This window comes from Micromys minutus (genome assembly GCF_963924665.1).
Source record: "Micromys minutus genome assembly, chromosome: 31".
NCBI lineage: Eukaryota > Metazoa > Chordata > Mammalia > Rodentia > Muridae > Micromys > Micromys minutus.
The window spans coordinates 12,292,605-12,311,210 of record NC_137966.1 but is presented as its reverse complement, the minus strand read 5'-3'; the positions used below and the strand labels follow the sequence as shown (position 1 = coordinate 12,311,210).

Sequence of the window (18,606 nt, the reverse complement as noted above, 5' to 3'; positions counted from 1 at the left end):
TTGCTATTTCCGAAGTAGAAAGTTAAGGAAGTGAAGGAGAAAGGCATGTTTTATTCCTGTAGACTTGTACTCAGCACCTTAACTGTTGAGATGAGATCCCTTGGCCTTGCTTTAGTTCTGTTAGGGAAAAGGCAGCATTGAAGTTAAGCATGCTGACCAGAGACAGGAACACCAGAGTGTGGGGTGTCCCTAGCCTGCGCACAGCTCCCAGTGTCCTTTCCTTGTGCTCACAGACCGGCTCTTCCTTGATTCTACTCTTGTCCCTCTGCTCTCCTTGGCAGCTCGCTGGCTCCTGAAATGTACTTCCTTCTCAGCTCTGGCTATCGTGAGCATAGAAAAAAGGTTCTCCCAACTTTGCCTTCCACATTGAGCCACCAGAAATTGGCTGTATTTTAAGGAAAAAATAGACAACCTGGTTTTGTGTGGCTAGCTCCTGCTGTTGAGAAATGGGGAAGTGAGAATCAGAGTCTGTGAAGAACAGTTCCCATTCTCCACTTTCTACAAGGGTTCCTCTCTCTGGGTGTTCTTGCCACATGAGGGTTTGCCGGCCTCTAAATCGAAAAGGAACTCCGGACAAACCTGAGGCGTGTCCGGCCAAGAGGCAGCCTCACACTCCCTGGCTATCAGTGCTGTTTCAGGGCAGCTCACTGTCCACTCACTGAAGGGACTTGGTTCCTGTCACTGTCACTCCGACTCCCACATGCCTCTCAGATAGAAGACTGTTGCTCACACAAGCAAACTAACATCCCGGTGTAGGACTCCAGAGTAGTGATTCTGTACATTTACCCAGACAGTGGCTTTAAAGCACTTCTTATAGCTGGCTACGGGGAAAATGACCAGTGTATTGTATCACACCTTTTAATAACCACATTTCATTCAGGGAAAGTGGAAAGCTTTTTTTGTGGTTTGCAAACTTGATATTAACATTGTCCCAACTAGAAAATGCTGAAACTTGCCCACCCACTCAGTTATGTTTAGGCTTCTAAAAATAACGTTATTCCTCCGTACGCAGACATCTGTTTTCACTCTATTGCCGGTTTAAGTGCTGCTGTGTACGCTGTGTGTCATGGCCGCTTTCCCAGTGTTTTGAGATTTTGCGCAGGGTAAGGAGATTTTACAAGATCCCTACTATGTAAAATCCTTCTCTACAGTAGCTGAAGCTCATGGGACGGCAGGTATGAGAGGGCACCTGTGTGAGACTGACCTCTCTGCCACTGCCACCACACTGGGGTGACAGCTGAGTTCCGTGTGAAGGTTGAGCACCTTGACAAGCCTTCTACAAAATGTAGCTACCAGCAATAAGTAGCTGCCTAGCCAACACAGTTCCTGTAATCTGGGGAGAACCTCCCCTTTTAATTACAGCCCATTGTTTTTGTTAGTGTTCCCATAGGTGGTGATGAGCACGTTCCATCTACTGGTCCCTTTGGTAGTTTGGGGAGCAGGTCTGTTGATCTGCATCACAGAGGTGGAGGCTGCTGCTCCTGCACCACTGGCCAAGGCTGCCAGGCCTGAGGGCTACTTTCTGTAAAAGCCTGGTTTTGAAGAATTGGAGCTAGAGTTGAGGCTGTCGGCCATGGCAGTAGTGCTCTCGGTCGGCATAGTCATCAGCAAGTGCTGCCTTGTGTGTGGGTGGTCTGGGGGTGCCCTTGGTGGCTGCATGGCCCTCGAGACTTCCTGTTGGTTCCAGTGAGCTATACTTACCTTGGATTTAAGAACCTAAAGACTTAAAAAGTTGCCCAAAGTAGGGACTTCCCAGCATGACTCATTAAGAGTCTTCTGAACTTTTCCTTAAATATAAAAATATCTTAGAAACTTAGGAGCCTTGTGAATGTGGAGAAGCTTAGCCATTCCCTATTTTCTTTCTGACTGGAAGGCAAGTGGACTATCTGGTGGCACTTGTGTGAAGAAGCCCTGTCCTCTCACAGCTGTCTGAGACTCTGGAGTAAACGGGACAGCTCAGCTTTAATACGGACTCTTCTTCACCCAGCTGGTTCAAGAACTGATTTGGGCAGCACAGGAGATGGAGACCGTGTGGTGCCATCTTGGCTCCTCTTCCTCTTCCATTCTCTGTGTCCTCAGTGTGTCGGGTGCAGTTGAAGATCATGGCCCGCTCTCCCAGTCTAGGAGAGTGGACAAGAAAGCCTCTCAGTCCCTGTAAACTCCCATGTGATGATGTAAACGCGCTTTCTCTTTTCTTCAGCACACAAAGTAAAACCTACTGTAGACTCACACTACTGAAAGCCCAAAGATACCTGTACAATTTTAAAACAACTCCTGGTGTATAGTAAGGCATGGGATCGGTGTATTCAGTGCTTTGTGTTCAAGGCCAGCCTGGTCTACAGAGTGAGTTCCAGGACAACCAGCCCTGGGCTACACAGAGAAACCCTGTTTCAAAAAACAAACAAACAAACAACAACAACAAAACCACAAAAAATTTGTATTTATCCGATTTATGTATATATGAGCATGTGCATAAGTATATGAAAATATATTACACCATTTAATTAAATGAGTCAAGAAGATTGAGAGTTTAAAGCCATTAGAACATTAGTTCAGAGAATGTTAGCATTTTAGAGAGTTCAGAAGAATATAGTCCTCAGAGCATAGGACTCTTGGCTTAATGGGTGCCAGGAGGACCAATGATCGGGCCTCTTACTGTGGTTAGAGGCCAGGTTTGCCTTCGTCAAGCAGCAGCACTTGAGCTTTAGTACTCACAGATCCTCTTTCAACCTGGACTCCAGAGTTGAGTGTGGGCAGCTGTTCCTGTTGTCTACCTGTTTCGAAGGCAAAGAATACAGAGCAGCTAGTCTTAGGTAAAGGCTTGTGGCTTTTAATCTTGGACAGTCCCTCCTAGCTACTCCTGAGGCTGGGCCTTCTGGTGGACACAGCCTACTTCCCTCATTGAACTGGGCTGTGGTCTGAGGCCAGAGTGCCTTTGTGGCCTTCAGGACCTGTAGCCAGAGTTTGTTTCATTTGTTTGACACAGACAGTGCCCTGGATTGTTACTATATGTTTGTGTTCTGTGTTCTCTGCCTATCTTTTGTACTGATGAATATATCCCTAGCTGATCAGAACTGGGTGTAGCTTCTAGCAGCCTTAAGGTTAAGTTGTTTCCTTATTTATAAAAAGGAAAACAATGAGTAACACTACCAAGATTCTTGGCTTAATCTTTAACCAAGCAAATTTAGTTCAGAATCTAGGTGTCCCTCAGTGAACCGTGGGATGGCATCCAATAAATTTATGGTAAATTGAAGATAGTGTAGGTTGAAATGTGTGTAATGTACTCAACTTGCTGAGTGACCTAATTCAGAAACACACTGTAGACTCCGCTTGTGTTCCTCTTGTGATCTAGTGGCAGATCATGGCTTGCTACTGCCACGCAGCATCCAATTGGCTAGCCAGGGAAAGGATCAAAATTCAAAGTAGAGTTTCTTTTGAACATGGGAGGGGAGACTGTGTGCTTGTGCAGGTGTGTAGGAAGGATCTTGATAATGCATCTCAGGCAGTGCCTCATTTTCCAGAGATTCCAAGATTTTGCCCTCACAACTGGCTTTATGTTTCTTTGGAATTCAGCATGTATCCTGTTGATCTTTTAGATACTTCTCGATATTGGAATATGCTAACAGCTCATTGAACAGCACAGGAGGATGAGAATTGGACACGCCCCTCCCTGCACAGGGTTTCTCTCTATTGTCCTAGCTGTCCTGGAACTCCCTCCATAGACCCAGATCCTACTGCCTCTGCTGGGAGTAAAGGAATGTACTACCACCAGGCAACACCAGCCTGCCTGCTTCCTTCCTTCCTTCCTTCCTTTCTTCCTTCCTTCCTTCCTTCCTTCCTTCCTTCCTTCCTTCCTTCCTTCCGTTCTTATTTACAGTGATTTCAGTCTGGCAGGAGCTTAAAATTAACAATGCAGTTCTCTGTGGAGTTGGCACACACTAGCACAATGTCTTGTCTTTTCCACGATCAGACACTCTTCAGTTAGTGCTTAGTAATAGGGCAGTCTTTTGCCAAGTACTTTGATTGGCATTAGGGAGTGACTCAGTGAGTTACTATCTATTTGTATTTTGGGGGCAAGTACAAGTGATGCTCTTTAAACTGAATTCCAGGCCGTTTCCAGATCTAACCCAGAACTCACTGGAAATCCCATGACAACTGCCAGTAGGCAGGGAGGGTTTAAGAAGGAACATTGTTGCCTAGTGTTTTATTGGGAAAAGAGCAAAGTTGGGGTCTCTGGTGCTCTGTTTCTGGAAACAACACCGGACTGTTAAACCTAGGGGGATAGTTGGCTCACAAAACCCACCTCTTGCCTCCTTTCTCCAGACCATAGAGTCCAACTGGCGGTGTGGACGACACAACTTGCAGAGGATCCAGTGCCGCTCTGAGAACAGTAAGGGTGTGTACTGTTTGCAGTATGACGATGACAGAATTATCAGTGGCCTCCGAGACAACTCCATCAAGGTGAGTCTCTGTCAGGGCGTGCGGCTTAGAAAGGTGCTCAGGGGAGAGGTGCCGGCGTGCGGCTGTCTCTGCTACTGACCGGCTTTTAGCAGTTCTCATGGTTCAGAAGGAACCGGAGCCAGCACCCCCTTCCCCCCTTTCCACCAGTCCCTGAACACATTCATATTTGTTCCTCTCTGTTTATGATATCCCCTCGGATTCACGTGTGTGTGTGTGTGTGTGTGTGTGTGTGTGTGTGTGTGTGTGTGTGTGTGTGTAAAATCTAGCATTTCCTATCAGTGTATCCATATAACATGTAAACAAACGTTTGAACGGACGTATACTCAGTGCATTTAACCTCATTCCCCTGCTTCCTTTGGCAGTAATTCATTGCTTCTTGTTGGGAAGGAGCATTCCATGTTACTGGGTGCATCAAGTGTGCTAATCTATTTACTTCTCAGGGATGCGCATGCTGCTTGTGGCTTCTCAGGATTGTGAGTGAAGCCTCTAGCAATGCATGTGTGCAAGGTCTTTGGAATGTAAGTTCACTTGAGTGAGTGAAAACCTGGGAATTGCTGCCTCTTGTATGGTCAAATGATCTTGGGTTTGGGGATGATGTAGATATAATACCAGACTATGGTCTGTGCAGGAAGTGATGGGGTAGGCTTCATTAGTGTGACAGTTTTCTGAGAAAATAAAACAGGTTTCAGACTGCCAGGATATACACGTAAAAGACACATCTGATGAGGGAATCCTAGATAAAGTATGCAGAGACTGTAAAAACCAACAATAAAGAAATAAAACATTTTAAAAACAGGCAGAGACTTTACAGATACATCTTCAAAGAGCATGTCTAGCCAGCAAAGCAGCATTTGCAAAGATGGCCATGTTTTTGGCTTTGAAGGAAGGGGAAGCATGGCATCCCATCAGTGTGGTGACTCAGCGCTGGGTAAAGGCGAGGAATTCAGCAGACCCGCATCCATTGCTGTGGAAATATAAAATGGTCCAGCTACTTTGGAAGGCAGTTTCTTAGTAAGCACTCTTATCATATGATCCAGGGCTTATATTCAGAGGAGTCGAAAACTTAGTCCACCCAAAAACCTGCACACATTTGCAGCAGCTTTCTTCCTAATTGGCAGGCCTTGGGAATGAGCAGGTGTCCTGCAGTGGGGCACAGCGAAGCTGCAATGTGCCCAGGCAGTGGGATAACTTTCCAGCATTCAAAAGAGTTTGCCCGACAAGCTTTAAGTGAATGTTAGTGGTTAAAGAACAGAGTTGAAAAGCCCACGATGGAGGAAGAACAACTCTGAAGAGTAGTAAAGGAGGAGGAGGAGCGCAGGCTGTGGAAGGAGCTGCTAGTGCTCTCCTTCCCTTCCTTTGCCTAAACTAGCCCCATGAGTCACCGTGGAACCCGTGTTTGTTTCAGTTCTTAAGTGCTTAATTTAACTTTGTATTAAAACATTTTCTAATTAAGAACTCGTAGTACTTTTTGGGGGATTTTAAGGAAACAAGCACTTTATTTTTAAGGTTTTGAAACTATAAGGGGTATGCATTTTTAAACAGTCCTCGAAGAGGCTGTCACGATATTTACTAGAGAGTAAGATGACTCTTCCAGAGCTTATTAAAAAGTCCCTTCGCAAGCTGCTGATGGAGCGAGCATAGTAGCTACAGGCTATTTGCATAGTACGGAAAGCTGCGTGCCTATTCTGAACACTAGCAGGTATTCCCCGTTCCTTCTTCTCTTGGCATGTCTCCTACACCCTGTGTCATTCAGGGTGCAGGATGCGTGGGGATCTTTGTGTGAGTGTGTGCACTAAATTGCTGCTGTGCTTGATCTTGTCTCAACAGATCTGGGATAAAAGCAGCTTGGAATGTTTGAAGGTGCTAACGGGACACACGGGCTCTGTCCTCTGCCTCCAGTATGACGAGCGAGTCATTGTAACTGGTTCTTCAGACTCCACAGTGAGGTGAGTGCTCTGGCTTCGTTCTCTGATCTCAGAGACAAAGATAGTCCTGAGGAGACAGGGATATGTATTTCCAGAGACTTGCACACACATACTGTCCACATGCATGCACACCTGTGGTTCTAGACATATTTTTAACTTACTGTATATCCACGTTCTTTTTGATGGAGTCATGCTGAGCAGGATAGAGCAGAAGGCTTGAGTTTTAGATGTGTCCTGTTCCTCTTGCCATGTTGTATAGAGATGGCAGTATGCTCTTTTATATAGTCACACTGCCTGTGTTAACCCCCCCACATACCCCCCCCCCCAGCCTACAGAGCAGAGGGGAAGGAGTCAGCTGCTGGTGAAGTGTGAACGGTTCAGGAACTGAGAGAGTCAGGCTGTTTGCAGATCCTTGGGAAAGTGAGCTCTGAGAGCCAGGGCTAGTACATTTGATTACGGATATCTGCTGGGGTTCTTTCCGGCATTGTCTGCATCTTTGTTGCTACCTTAGAAAACTAAGACGTTAAATGGTTTCCTGGAAGTCACATTACCAGTGCATTTTGACCCTGAGCTAGGTAACCCGTGACTGTGTTTATAGGAGCCAGTGGTGGAGGCTTTAGTGTTTAGTTGTCAACCTAGAGCAGGGTGGAGAAGACATTGCAGAAGGGAGCTGTGACTGGCAGTTGGGCATCAGAGATAAAAGGGAACGTCACTGAGATAAGCTCCTGTACTGGGAAAGCATGCCTCCTGTGCTGGCTCGCAGGCAGGGAAAAGAGCACCATATTGGAAAATCTGACTGGACTGAGGGGACCACAGGGAACGAGGGGCAGAAGGAGCAGATCTCAGGTGACTCAGATGCTTAGAGACAATTGTCATTCACGGGCACATCGAGGAGGTGGGATAGTTGCTCATTCTACCCCTGGGTTCTATGATGTCCCCGTTTGGTTACTTCTCTCGTGTCACACTGCCAGGCTCTGTTCAACCCCGCCCACGGCAGAGCTGCTGCTTCTGCCTCAGGGCACTGTTCAGCCTGCAGAGTTGTCTTCTGGTCCGTGACAGAGTTCCCTTTAGGATGCTGGCACTTTTCCTAGAGATGCCACACCTGTGCACCCCATGTCTCAGGTGTCAGACAGAAAGCGCTTGGGTAAAATGTCACAGCTTAGTTTGCAGATAAAAGCAGCAAATCCCTGGGCATGCCAGGGGCCAGTGGGAACTGCAAACTTGAGATCACTTTGGGTTCCCCAACTATCAGATTCCCTCAAAGCCTCCTGCTGTCCTTGTCACCTGTACAAACCTGAAGACACCTCTGAATGTGAGATAAACTGCATAGCCAGAGTTAATGTCCTTCTTAAAAGCATCTCAGATTTGTCAGCATTACCGGGGCTGCTGCCAGGGTTCTGCTGCCATCACACACCTGGTCCAGCAAGAGTGACCTGAGCTCATGTGTCACCTTTCCTGGCTTTCATTCTCACAGCTTTTTGTTCTCTTCCAGAGTCTGGGATGTGAACACGGGTGAAGTTCTCAACACGCTCATCCACCACAATGAAGCCGTGCTGCATCTACGCTTCAGCAACGGACTCATGGTGACTTGTTCCAAGGACCGTTCCATTGCTGTGTGGGACATGGCTTCTGCCACTGATATCACTTTACGCCGTGTCCTGGTTGGTCACCGTGCTGCTGTCAATGTAGTAGACTTCGATGATAAGTACATCGTGTCTGCCTCTGGTGACAGGACCATTAAAGTGAGTGTGTGCAGTCTTCAGCCTGACTGTTCCCATCCCTTACAGCGGAGAAGAGGCAGAGGTGGCTCAGGCCAGGTGGCAACGTCTATTCCTTATACATTCACATGAGACCTTCCCGTTCCACATGCTTCTGCAGCCACAGGCAGGGCAAGAAAAAGCCAACAGAAGACAGCTGCCATGGGCTAGTTGCCCTGCGTGTGAGCTTCACACCGGGCACCTCAGACCACCGCCCCACATGTTTTACTAGGGCAGGAGTCTCTGACTCCCAAACGTGTGAGCTTAGATTGGGTTTATTGACTTCTGGAGCTGGCTGTTGTGTGCTGGTTAGATGCCAGAGAAAGAAGGGTGAACAAGACGTGTCCCTGCCTTTAAAAGGTTATTTGAGCAGATGGAAGGCAAGCACGTGACCAGCAGCTGTAGACTAGGATGACCCACAGGTGTGAGAGACTCAGCTCTGAGCCCCACGTCCGTGTCACTTGTTTGTATGTGCACACGCATGTGTTTTCTTATTACGTGACTCTGTGACAGTTTCATACACTGTTCACACTGATCACACCCAGCTCTGTGTCCACGTGTTCCTGGCATTCAGCATTCTACCCTCTGTCTCTGAATTTGACTGTTCTAGACATTTCACGTAAATGGAAACATGTGCTCTGTGGCCCTTTGTGTCTGGCTCTCTCATGTAATACAGGGTTTAGCACAGATGAATGTTTTGTTGCTTCTGGTGGCCAAATCCATCTCCACTCTGACTGGATCACATGTTGTTTTCCCCTCTGTACTAACGGACTGCTGCTGGCTTCCCTTTTCTGGAAGTCATGAGTGGTGTTTCTATAAACATTTGTCCATGCATTTTTGTACGTTCATTTAGTTCTTTTAATTGGCTGCCATCACAGGAAACTGCCAAGTGGTTTTCCAGCTCTCTGACCCATGGTATGGTCCTGCCAGCATGAGGCTTTGTGCTGGCTTTAAGGATTTCTAATGGTTAGCACTGGACAGCTCTGTTCCCTGAGAACTCACCCTACAAATCATGGGCTGTGTTACACGAAACCGTAGGTGTCTGGAAACTGAACAAATAGCTTTGTGTGTTAACTCAGCCACGTGACAAGAGTCAGCACAACAGCAGCCCTGACTGTCAGGACCATTTGGGCCTGACTAGACGTCACCTCTGTGGGGAGATTGCTCCACATGACACCTGTGCACACTCGTCCCTGTCTTGTCTTGAGCTGTAGCTGCCGTGGCTGCAGGAGGGTGTGGCTTTGCTTTTCTCTGCAGTGGCTGGTGGTTTGGGATTGATGGTCATGATGCCTGCTCTGGATAACTGTATCTTAAGCCCACTTGAAACTTAGCTTTATTTTTCTGGTTGATTTGTAATTTTATTTTAAAAAATATTTATTTTATTTATGTGAGTACATTGTCACTGCCCTTGGGCACACTGGAATAGGGCATCAGATCTCATTACAGATGGTTGTGAGCCACCATGTGGTTGCTGGGATTTGAACTCAGGACCTCTGGAAGAACAGTCAGTGCTCTAATCACTGAGCCGTCTCTCCAGCCAGAGTTGTATTTTTTATAAAAAGCATGCTTTACACACTGTGGAGATGAGCCCCTTAGTCAGATAAATAATCTTTCTTTTATTCTTTCACTTTGTTGATGACATCCAGTTTATCATTTATTTTTTGTGTTGTGTGTACTTTCATTGTGGTACCTTATTTAACACTAGAGGTTTACAAGCTTTTGTTCCTCCCCTGAGGGTTGTATCATTTCAGCTCTTCCACTTAGATCTTTGATCTGTTTGAATTAAATTTTTGTATATGGCATGGGGTTTGGGGTCCAACTCCATTTGCTGGGAGTGGGCATAGAAATACCTGCTCATTCTGCTGAGCTTCGAATGCTGCTGCCACTGTTACTCCGGGACTCCGGCCACTGTGTGTCCTTATTTGGCTCACCAAGTAGGACGTGCCTGGGAGTATCTGCGTCTTTCAGACAGACTCACAGAGGAGACTGTTTATGTCATGTGTGAAATATTAGGAGTCATATGGCAAAATAAATGGTGCTACTCAAGAAACTGGTGCAATCGGAAGATGTAGACAGTGAGGATTTTGTATGTCAGGCCCATTAGGTGTGACTTGTGAGCCAGCACGAAAACATAAAGTGTGCCACAGACGCTTTCCTCCACAGAGAGAAAGGCCTGAACCTTTGTGAAGATCTCTAACTGTAGACTTGTTAACTCCCCTGGATTTCACTCCAGCTTTATTACCCATGGCTGAGACTCACACTGGCCAACTTGTGCTCAGCCTGTCATTAGCTGAGAAGAAAGCTTATGGCTGGATATTTGGGATGATTCCTGGAGTGCACCCCTGCCTCCCTTCTGTAGCCACACTGTCTCTTGAATGCTAGGGTTGTAGAGTATGTGTCCTGCTCTCTTGTGTTGTCCTAAGAGCATTGCCACCTCTCCGCAGGTGTGGAGCACGAGCACCTGTGAGTTTGTTCGCACGCTGAATGGGCACAAGCGAGGCATCGCCTGTCTGCAGTACCGGGATCGGCTCGTTGTCAGTGGGTCATCAGATAACACCATCCGGTGCGTAGAGATGAATCTGCTTGTACAAACACCATCGTAGAAAACAAAGACACAAAGTCTCTCACTCCAGAATCAGAACATAGAGGCATTTACACCCTGTGAATCATGCTAAGGAGAAGGCTTGATGTGGCCAGTGGTTTTGTATTTTTAAGACACTTGAGTCCAAGGCCCACTCCTTAGGAATCAAATAAGCCCGGTCCCTAGTGCACATGAGTCATTACTGAGCTTCATCAGGATTGGAGGACTACTGGGATTAGAGTCCCTGGCTGTGTGTGATCTCCCTGCCCTTCCTTGCTGGTTTTTTCCTTTCCTGCCTCAGGTCTGCATCTCCTCCAGAAAAGCTTTTCTGAGGCCTTTGGGCTCTGTGGATTTATCAGTGAAGACACCAGGAGAATTCCCAGGGACTAAGCATAATTGAAATGTCTTTGTTGATGATTTGATTTAAGTAGAAAATGAGTTTTAAAGGTTTCAAATTCTATAGAACAAAATATGACAGAAATGAGGTTTCTGCCTACATTAGTGTAGAAGCACAAATGTTAGATTTATCTGTTTGTATGAGCTGTGAGATGGAAATGTTGGGTCCAAGGAGAATGGAAAGTCTTACCTGCACAGAACAGGTGCACAGAACTTGAGGAGGGTGTGAGTCACGTTCGACACTTTGTTTCATAAATGACTGATTCTTGTTCAAGGTTATGGGATATTGAATGTGGTGCCTGTTTAAGAGTCCTAGAGGGGCACGAAGAATTGGTCCGGTGCATCCGCTTTGATAACAAGAGGATTGTCAGTGGTGCCTATGATGGGTATGTATCTCACCTGTAAAAGTGAGGCTGGAGCCGTGTCAAGAACAAAATTGCTGTTTATTAAACAGCTCTTGAGTGCAGAGTTCTGTTTGAGAAACATGAGTGGGTCAGGAGAGGATGCTCAGGTTCAGGAGGATGAAGTAAAGCTTGCCTCAGTCACATTGTAGCCAGGTGCTGGAATCCTAGCTTGTGCTGTAACCATTAACAGAAATATAAATAATAGGGCGGCCTATGAGATGGCTCACTGGTAAAGGTGCTTGCTGCACAAGCCTGTAGACCTGAGTTCAATCTCTCTCTCTCTCTCTCTCTCTCTCTCTCTCTCTCTCTCTCTCTCTCTCTCTCTCTCTCTCTCTCACACACACACACACACACACACACACACACACACACACACACACACACACACAAACTATAGGGAATTCCATTCTTTGCCTTAATTATAAATAAACCAGGAAACGCTCCCTTCTCCCATGGACTCGGTAATAAAATTCCTCTTTTCTTCTTTTGTTTTCAATGACAGATGGAAACTGTAAGTTCCAGTCCTGCTTATATGTGTTTGGTCAGTGGGGCATTAGCTTGCTAAACGTTTCTTCATTTGGAGAAAGAAATCCTGGGAATCTCATTCTTAGTCCCCCAAGTATTGAACTTTGTAACAGAGGTGTCAAGTTAGACAGTGAATTTAGGTAACCCTGAGTCTTCTGCCTCCTCATCTCCTTAGTGGTCATATCCCTTTAAGGTTTCAGGAATTCTGGGAGAGTTTAGGTTCTTTTTCTAAAATCAAATACAAAGTCTTGAAGTTCAAAAACTTAGAAACAGCAGCATGTTACCCGTAAGGTCTGGCTGTAGACCTTTCTAGTGCACGGTTTTGTCATGGTTATGTCCACAGTGTAGAAAGTGTTAACCCTTTCATTAATTCCAGTCTCATTTATCCTTGTAGGAAGATCAAAGTCTGGGACTTGCAGGCTGCTCTTGACCCTCGGGCCCCAGCAAGCACATTGTGTCTGCGAACCTTGGTGGTATGTGATTCGTTGGGATGGGGAGGGTGCCCAGGAAAGCTTGCTTTCAGAGATTTATAAGTAAGTTTGGCCAACCAGAACACATACATTCACAATGCTGCAGGTCCTCTGTAGGTGAGCAGGTGGCCTCAGGCTCCTGTGCATTTCTCCTGTAGCCTTAGGGGGTCTGTAGTGTGAGCTAGTGCTGTTTTATAACTCACACTGGTGGATTGTTAAGGTTGAAATCCCCCCTCAGTCTCTATTATATGGATTCCTTTGGCACATAAAGAATAGTGTGATACTTTGGACTATAATATACATTATAGAAAAATTGTCAACTAATTAATGAATACATCAATTTTCATTTGAGGTCATAAGACCTTGGCTACACATACTTTTAACAAATTTTGAAGTATTCAGCACTATGCATTTTACTGCAGTCACTCTGTAGTGCGGTGGATGATTGACACCTAGGTGAGACTTGGGACCTTCTGATGAGCATTGGAGCCGGCTCACCTTTCTGTGCCCATCCAGTCTTTGCACCTCCGTTCTGCTTCACTGTGGGATTGCAGTCTTTCTGTGTCTGCTTTACTCTGCTTACTCTCATGAATCCAGGTGATTCGAGTAAGCTATGTCAATTCATGGCAGAATGTCTTGCTTGCTTCCAGGCCAAATAAATACTTTATTTGATGTGTGAATCTTTTTTAATGTTACCAAACCTGTTGATTTCTAATACTGTGGCTGCTTCTGTTGGAATTTTCCCCCTGAGACAACATCTGAAACAGTGATAGGCTTTTCTTGAAATTTTTCATTTCAGCAAATTTATTTATTTTAGGTTTATGTACGAATAATTTGCCTACTTGTGTAAATGTTCACCTTGTGTAAGCCTGTTGGATTCCCTGGAAATGGAGTTATGAATGGTTGTGAGCTACCGTGTGGGTGCTAGAAAGTGAGCCCTGGGTCCTCCTGCAGGTCTGACAAGTACTCAGCCACTCTCCCAGACCCAGCAGCTGTATTTCATTTCCTGTCCTCCTGCAGTGACTAGGATAGGCAGAGTTGTATTTCCTGTCCTCCTGCAGTGACTAGGATGGGCAGAGTTGTATTTCCTGTCCTCCTGCAGTGACTAGGATGGCAGAGTTGTATTTCCTGTCCTCCTGCAGTGACTAGGATGGGCAGAGTTGTATTTCCTGTCCTCCTGCAGTGACTAGGATGGGCAGAGTTGTATTTCCTGTCCTCCTGCAGTGACTAGGATGGGCAGAGTTGTAAGGGCCACTCTTACTCTCACCACAAATTTTGATGTCCGCTGTGATTTAACAGAGATGTTCTTGTTCATCTTTTTAAAAAAATGTATAGGGGACTGGAGAGATGGCTCAGTGGTTAAGAGCACTGCTCTTCCAGAGGTCCTGAGTTCAATGCCCAGAACCACATGTTGGCTCACAGCCATCTGTAATGGGATTTGATGCCTTCCTCTGGTGTGTCTGAAGACAGCTACAATGTACATATACATAAAATAAATAAATCTAAAATTTTATAGCAACTCTGCCCTTCTGAGTTACGTTTTACAGTGTATCTGTGTAGGTATTAACTCTGATGGCCTCTGTTTTCCTTCTGTGACATAATACTAGGCCATGATGTAGGACATAATGTTTTTATAATTTAAAAAAGAAAACCTAGAAGGCATGTGTTTGTTCTCAGAGAAAGGCTGCAGCTCAGTGTCTGGGAGGTCATGCAGGAGGCTCTGAGAAGTGCTACCTTTCCGACCTGAGCTAAGTCCCAGCTCTTCTGTGTTAACCAAGCTGCTCTTCCATAGGAACACTCTGGACGTGTGTTTCGGCTGCAGTTTGATGAGTTTCAGATCATCAGCAGCTCCCATGATGACACTATTCTGATTTGGGATTTCTTAAATGTGCCTCCCAGTGCCCAGAATGAGACACGTTCTCCCTCCAGAACCTACACCTATATCTCCAGATAGCAGCCTGCACTTTGGCCCAATCTGGTAAGTGTGCTCAAACCCCAGCCCTGCCTCGGCTCTTGAAGACCTTGCTTCTGGGCTTTACCTTCTCTCTGGGAATTAGGAGACTAAGGTTCCTTAGTGATGAGTGAAAGCCTCTTCCAGGCCTAACAGGTAAGGCCTCGATGGGCTCCCAACAGAACCCCACTCATCGTGGGCTCTCAGGCCATCACTGACAGGTAACCATGGCTGTAGTTCTGTCTCTAAAACACTGGCTTCCTAAGTGAGTTCCTAGGTGGTCATAGCCGAAGTTTTTCAGGTTGAATTTTGGAGGGCAAAGCCCATGCATGCACACACACAGGATAGTCCAGTGACAGACACATGTACATACCCATGCATGCACACACAGGATAGTCCAGACTCCTCTCCTAGCACCACAGTCTGCTCTTCATTGCCATCCCCACAAGGAGTGATCACTTAATTGTGCTGTGCACCGTGAAAGCCATTCTTCATGGTGAAGGGTGGCCGGTGCCTCAGAAAGCAAGTTCTTTGCACTAGGTACCGAGCCATCCACTGTTGGTAACTTAGTTACAGAGCAGTCCGTTGTCCAAGATGGTCAATTAGAAAGAGCCTGACTTGCCCACATCCCAGATACCCATGACTTCTGGGAACAACATTTGTCCACTTCATGAATACCCTTACCTCTGTGACTATAGAAAGTTGTATGGTTAAATTCTTTTTATTATGTACTTTCTAGTTTATTAAAGACTAAAAAGTAAGCGGGGTGGTACTAGCACACACCTTTAATCTGCTTCAGATATTTTTTAGTCTAGATTCTGAGTCCCATAAATGACTCTCAAGAAGTTTATCTTGCGCTGTCTTTGACACTGAGGCTAAGCATTGAATCTGACCCATTGCATGTTTGCTTTTTCTGTCGCTGCAGGACAAAAATAGTTCTTACACTTCAAACACTTGAAAAATATCAAAAAATATTCATGCCATATGAAAATTCTGTGGTACTACAAATCTAACCTCCATAAAACAAAGAGTCTGATTGGCGCTGAGCTGCACACATTTGTTCATATGTCACTGTGACGCTTCTGTGCCTCAGCGGCAGAAGTGAGCAAGCACTTGGGACTCACACGGCCTATACCATAACATGTCAGCCAGTTCCTGGGTAGCCCTTTCAGGACAAGAAATGTGCATCAGGAATGGTGGCTCTGTGCTGCTCTGAACATCTCACTTTGACCGGTAGTGACAGTTGAGGGCTCCCTTTAGGACTGATGTGTGTCCCCAAAGTACTGCAGGGCTAGGTGATTCCTGCTGTGTGTCGGGGAGGCACAGTCTGTAGTACTGCTCCTGGTTTTCCATTGTTCACACCATCTCTGTCTACAGTCGTGTCCTTCACTACTTCCCCTTGGAAGAGTGTTAGTAAGTCGTCAAACCCACCAGGCAGTACACGGCTCTGCAGGTCTGCAGAGGCAGAAGACACAGAGCTCTTCACAGGCCTAGACAGAAAAGCCTAAGGGGCATGGGGAAGAGATGGAGGAGGAGGTCTGACACCCCGCCCCACCCCCATCTTTCCCTTTCCTTCTTGAACCTGCTCTCTGTGTCCCTTTCATGTCCTGTCTAGTTAAGTAATGTCCCTTCTCCTTTCTCAGGGTTTCCTGGTCTTGAACTACTGGCTACATGGCTATCACATGCCTAAGGGAGTTCGTTCACAGCTGAGTTTGGGGCTGGACTTGGTTCCAGATGCTGGGTAGACACAGAGCAGCCCCACCCCTCAAGCCCTGACATTTCTCACTGCGCCCCAGCTCTACTTGGAGAAGGACTCCGCAGCTCACACTGCAGGTAGAGCAGCAGCTCCTGCCCCTCCCTTCAGTGAAGACCCCAGCGCTTCCGATGCACACGTTCCCAAGAAGGACACAGCAGAGACTGTCAGGAGAAGCCCTGCTTCTGATTTACGTGGTCGCTTTGCGCCTTGGTTTGGTACTAAAGCAGCCTTGCATTCTTGGTGAAGTGCTGGGTGCCAAACGACTACGCAGAGTCTTCAGGGCTTTCCTCTCAGCAGCAGCTTCTCCTCAGACCGTCGCTCACAGCCACCGTCGCTCTGACGTGCATAGGAATGTGTCGGACAATGAGCAGATCTGGATTATCTTAGTAGTTTTGGATTGTACTTCCTTTCTGTTTCAGTTTCTTTTAATTTAAAGAATAAGTGGGTTATATTACCTGTGCACAGGTACTATGGCTATTTTCTTTTATTAACTGTTCTCTGTCCCCTCATCTTCTGATATTTGGTAGAATAACACCTTTATCCGAGTGCTTGCCTCCTAATTTAAATACTGTATCCGCATGTAGATACAATGTACATAACAGTTCAAGCTCAAGGCCGGCCAGCCCCTTGCACCTGAGACACTGCTGTAAAGAAGAACGTCACACCTGACTCCAGGGTTGCTGTGCTGGCTTAGAACCTTCCTTCAGTATTCACTTGGGTTTTAGTTGTCACTGTCTTTGTGTGCGAGGTGTGTGTTTTCAGACGGAACTTGAGAAGTTTCCCACGTTTGTTTGTTGTGTGGCATCTGCAGTGGGCAGATATCTACAGTCTCTGCACCACTGTTCTTTTTCTTCATGAGTACCCTCCGAGAGCTAGTGCTCACTCCTCAGGGTGACCATTGGCTTTTCTGTCTAACATTCTATCATATGGCAGTGACCCTGAGACAGGGAGAGGACGGCCCTGTGGATGGGGCTCCTGGCTCCCTGCACTCTGATGGGCTGTTGGGGATGCTGAGCTAGAGCCTGTGGAACAGGTCAGCTGTTCAGAGCCCCGCCTTAGGGACAAGGCACTCTGTGTGTGTGCAGCACAGCCTCAGGCCCTGTCAGCTCTGGTGACACTCATCACTGTGCTTCTCTGAGCTCCCGAGTGAGAGTGGCACATGGGCTGGGCACGGGTGACATTATTTCCCTCCTTCGAGATTAGGTTTCCATTTGCCCCTTGCCGTTGTTTCCAAAGATCAAGGAATGTTCTACGGTTTAAAGGACCAACCAGCCTCCCTGTGAATGAAGCCTCTTCCCATGGAAGCGCACTCTAGGAGAGAGACGGCCTCTGGGCTCCGCTTGTCCTGGCATTGTGAATGCAGTGGGTCAGTGTGTAGTGGATGTGTTTACTGGGTTGGCTTTCCTTTTAGATTTTAAAATTTTTAGTTTTCTTTGTTTGTTTTCCCGATAAATCATTCTCATATGCTTCCATGTTTGTTTCTGAGAGATGGGGGCTCAAATGTATAGAAAGTAGGCCCTAGTCCTCAATGGGGTGCAAACAGAGCACCTCACAGCTCATCACCCATTTGACAGGAACACCCAGTGGAGGGGAGGGAGGGGAGGAGGTGAGTTCTGCACAGTTGGAGTTTTCTGTTGTTTTTGCATGTTTAAAATAGAAGTTCCTGTTGGTCCTTGGGAGATCATGGCCTTCAGATATGCACACGACCTTTGAATTGTGCCTACTAATTATAGCAGGGGACTTGGGTACCCAAGGAATTCCAATTTCTGGGATTACAGGAGTAATTCCCAGCTGTACTCTGGACTTTATTTCGCTAACCGTAATTGAGCAACTGTAAATTACTGCTATATTAATGTGTTAAAGCACTGGGGTAGTCTAATTCTAACTGGTAATTAATTATGTTTGCCAATTATCTGTTTGAAATAAATATGTGTCTGAACAGCTATTGAAACTGTTAAACTGTACAGATATTATCATGATGGCTTTGTACTGTGGAATGTGCTTAATAAAAACAAAAGTTTGACCTTTGTCCAATAAATCGCTAAGTAATGTCAATAAATCAAGATGAGTATTATGCAGTACACCTGAGCTGGCTTCATGGCGATTGTTACTTCAGCTACTAACTCAAGCCAATACTCTAAATAAAGTGTTGCAGTACTCCGCTGTTCTGTCACATTTTTCAGAAAAGCAGTTTTGTCTTCCAAGGAATTAAGTGACATACCATTAAAGGTGGATTTTCAACATCATCCGGTCTGTAAGGTGAAGCTGAAGGCAGTATTTCTGGCCTGTGGGATTCTTCACTTTCGGTTTTCCCAGTAAGTTGCAAGAGCGGAGGGAGGACTCTACCCTTGGAGCTGCCCCCAGCAGATCTGTGTCTCTG

At 46.2% G+C, this 18,606-nt stretch overlaps 1 protein-coding gene across 6 annotated transcripts in view; it reads left to right on the top strand.

Annotated features, from left to right (window-relative positions):
- The window catches only part of FBXW11 (F-box and WD repeat domain containing 11), an 89,652-nt gene extending 71,268 nt beyond the window's left edge, over positions 1-18,384 (top strand). For all 6 annotated transcript variants that reach the window (XM_080908120.1, XM_080908117.1, XM_080908118.1 and 3 more), the window contains 8 exons: positions 4,324-4,461; positions 6,289-6,407; positions 7,879-8,128; positions 10,588-10,706; positions 11,396-11,506; positions 12,444-12,522; positions 14,312-14,497; positions 16,114-18,384. In XM_080908120.1, coding sequence (XP_080764246.1) covers positions 4,324-4,461; positions 6,289-6,407; positions 7,879-8,128; positions 10,588-10,706; positions 11,396-11,506; positions 12,444-12,522; positions 14,312-14,473 — 978 coding nt within the window. In that variant the 3' untranslated portion in view covers positions 14,474-14,497; positions 16,114-18,384. The remainder of the gene's footprint in view (positions 1-4,323; positions 4,462-6,288; positions 6,408-7,878; positions 8,129-10,587; positions 10,707-11,395; positions 11,507-12,443; positions 12,523-14,311; positions 14,498-16,113) is intronic.
- The last annotated feature ends 222 nt before the right edge of the window (positions 18,385-18,606 follow it).